At 37.8% G+C, this 2,220-nt stretch overlaps 1 protein-coding gene across 1 annotated transcript; it reads left to right on the forward strand.

The window, feature by feature from the left end:
• Positions 1-1,048: 1,048 nt before the first annotated feature.
• LOC129756593 (glutamic acid-rich protein-like) lies at positions 1,049-2,220 on the forward strand. Its single transcript, XM_055753504.1, has one exon. It carries the CDS (start codon positions 1,255-1,257, stop codon positions 1,573-1,575), a length of 321 nt encoding a protein of 106 aa, XP_055609479.1. The 5' UTR covers positions 1,049-1,254; the 3' UTR covers positions 1,576-2,220.

Genomic DNA, 2,220 nt, shown 5'->3' on the forward strand with positions numbered 1-2,220 from the left:
GAATACTTGTTCTTAAAAAAAATTGAGAGTTTACTATTGCTTAAATATGGCATAATGAAGTTCATATTATACTCTAACGATTGACATACTGGAATAAATATTTTTAGTATAATTTTTTTCATGTGAGAAACATTTTAAAGTGATAAATAAAGATCTTCAAATCACATTTTGTAAAATTTTTCAAACAAAGTTCAATAACTCGATTTTTTTTTGAATCTGTTGAGATAGCAGCATTGTTGTTTCGTTCTATTTGGCATATTTTTTAGAACATTTGATACTTGTAAGATATTCCGGTTCCGAGATAAAGCGAAGGAATCAAGTATCCTCATTCTCCCCTAACGGAAACGTTCTATAAACCCTGTCATAAATGTAAGTTTGAGTCCAATGCACATAACTCCAAAAACTCTAAACCTTTTGAATCTCTTTACAGGCGCAATTCCCAATGTGACAATTTCATTTTATTTACATATATAAAAACAATATTGATAACTTTTTCTTCATTGAGTCTGAAAGGCATTTTATTGTACCATTTGAAGAATGCATTAACTCCTGTTTGAATATTCCGAAATTTGTCCATGAACTTTCGACATAACTTATCAATGAATCAAATTGTGACAACTTTCGGACCATTTTTGTAATATTGCTGACAAAAGCTGCTCTTTTAGCATCCGATTTTTTTTGGATGGTGTATTGCGTTGAGCTGAACCGAACTGAATCAAAGAAAAAAAATAAGTTGAAAGGGATTTTCATTACCTATCAAATTTTAAGCATTTTTTTTAAATTTTTGTCCCGATTCACCCCATTTTACGGTACATAACTCCACAACGAGATGCAGTCAAAACTTTCCAAAAGTGATCCTTATTTGGCAAGGAAACCCGTTGGATTTAAACTTAAATCAGTCGTTTACAAACCAGCATTACAACGGCTGTGTTACCAACACAAGACCGACGCCCGGGTTTTTTGGTCTACCTCTGCGCCTACCGGCATCTGTCAAACGCGTTTATATTTTACCTACTTGTCAAATAAAACCGACGCCCTTTACCATCGTCCTCCATCTCATAGTCAGACATCGTTGTGTGCGCATCAGAGCCAGAAGCTACTCCAGAGAGTACCTGAAGCAAGCCATCAGCACTCTAAAAGGCACTGTTCTTCTAACTATAAACCAAGTGGTCAAGCAGAAAAGGCGGCTTTAGTCCCGGACAGTAAGTCTACTTAAGGAAAAAAAAAGTTACAAACCTACCAAAAACCATCAAAATGAGTTCGGAAAAGAGTGAAATTGAAACCGTTGCCGCCGGAGAAGAAAAGACCACCAAGGAAACCAAGGAAGCGACGAAAGGCGTCAAGCGGCCGGTCGAGGAGAAAGCCACAGAATCGAAAAAGGTGAAAAAAGACGATGATGAAGCCGGTGAGGAAGAAGAGGAAGATATTGATGAGGAGGGTGAGGAACTAGAGGAAGGCGAAGACGATGAGGGCGAGTTTGACTACAACGAGGAGGAAGACCTCGATGGCGAAGACGAAGAAGACGGTGAGGGTGAGGACGAGGAGGATGGCGAGGAGGAGGATGAGGATGCGTAAAATTGTAAGAAAAAACCCCTTAACAAAAAAAATTGTATGCTAAAAAACGCTTCAGAGTGACAGTGAAAAATCCTATAAGTCTCCTTAGTTATTGGATAATTGGCCAGATATTTTTTAGGGCTCCACACAGCACCGAAAAAACCAAAGATCAGAAAGCGACGAAACGGATTTTAACATTTCCCAGCAACTAGACGCATTTATAGTGAGAGCACACGACGCTTCCATTTTCATTTCATTTTTAAGGTTATGTTACCAATCGGCGGCGCTGTCCCTCCATTTTTATTTTCTTCGTTCACAAATCACGAAGCTTACACAGCAGGGCCCCCGTTAGTTTCAGAACCAAAAATTTTGACAATGTTTCGTCCATTAAACGATTATTCCCCGTTTATAAAGGGGTAATGAATTTGGTTTTATAGATCATGCAAATATGTATATTGTGCGCATAAGAATAAAAAAAAAACAATCGGAGCCCTAGAAAATGTCCTCCCAATTTCCGCGCAAAAATCAACAATTGTATGTAAAGACACTGTAAAGACTGTAAACGAGTAAAAGAAGAAAATACTTTGTGTAGCTTGTCTGTGGAATGGAATGAATGGATCAATAAATGCACACTTTTGAAACGAAGCGGTTTTTCTAGCGCGCAAA

This window comes from Uranotaenia lowii, chromosome 3 (assembly GCF_029784155.1).
Source record: "Uranotaenia lowii strain MFRU-FL chromosome 3, ASM2978415v1, whole genome shotgun sequence".
Lineage (NCBI taxonomy): Eukaryota > Metazoa > Arthropoda > Insecta > Diptera > Culicidae > Uranotaenia > Uranotaenia lowii.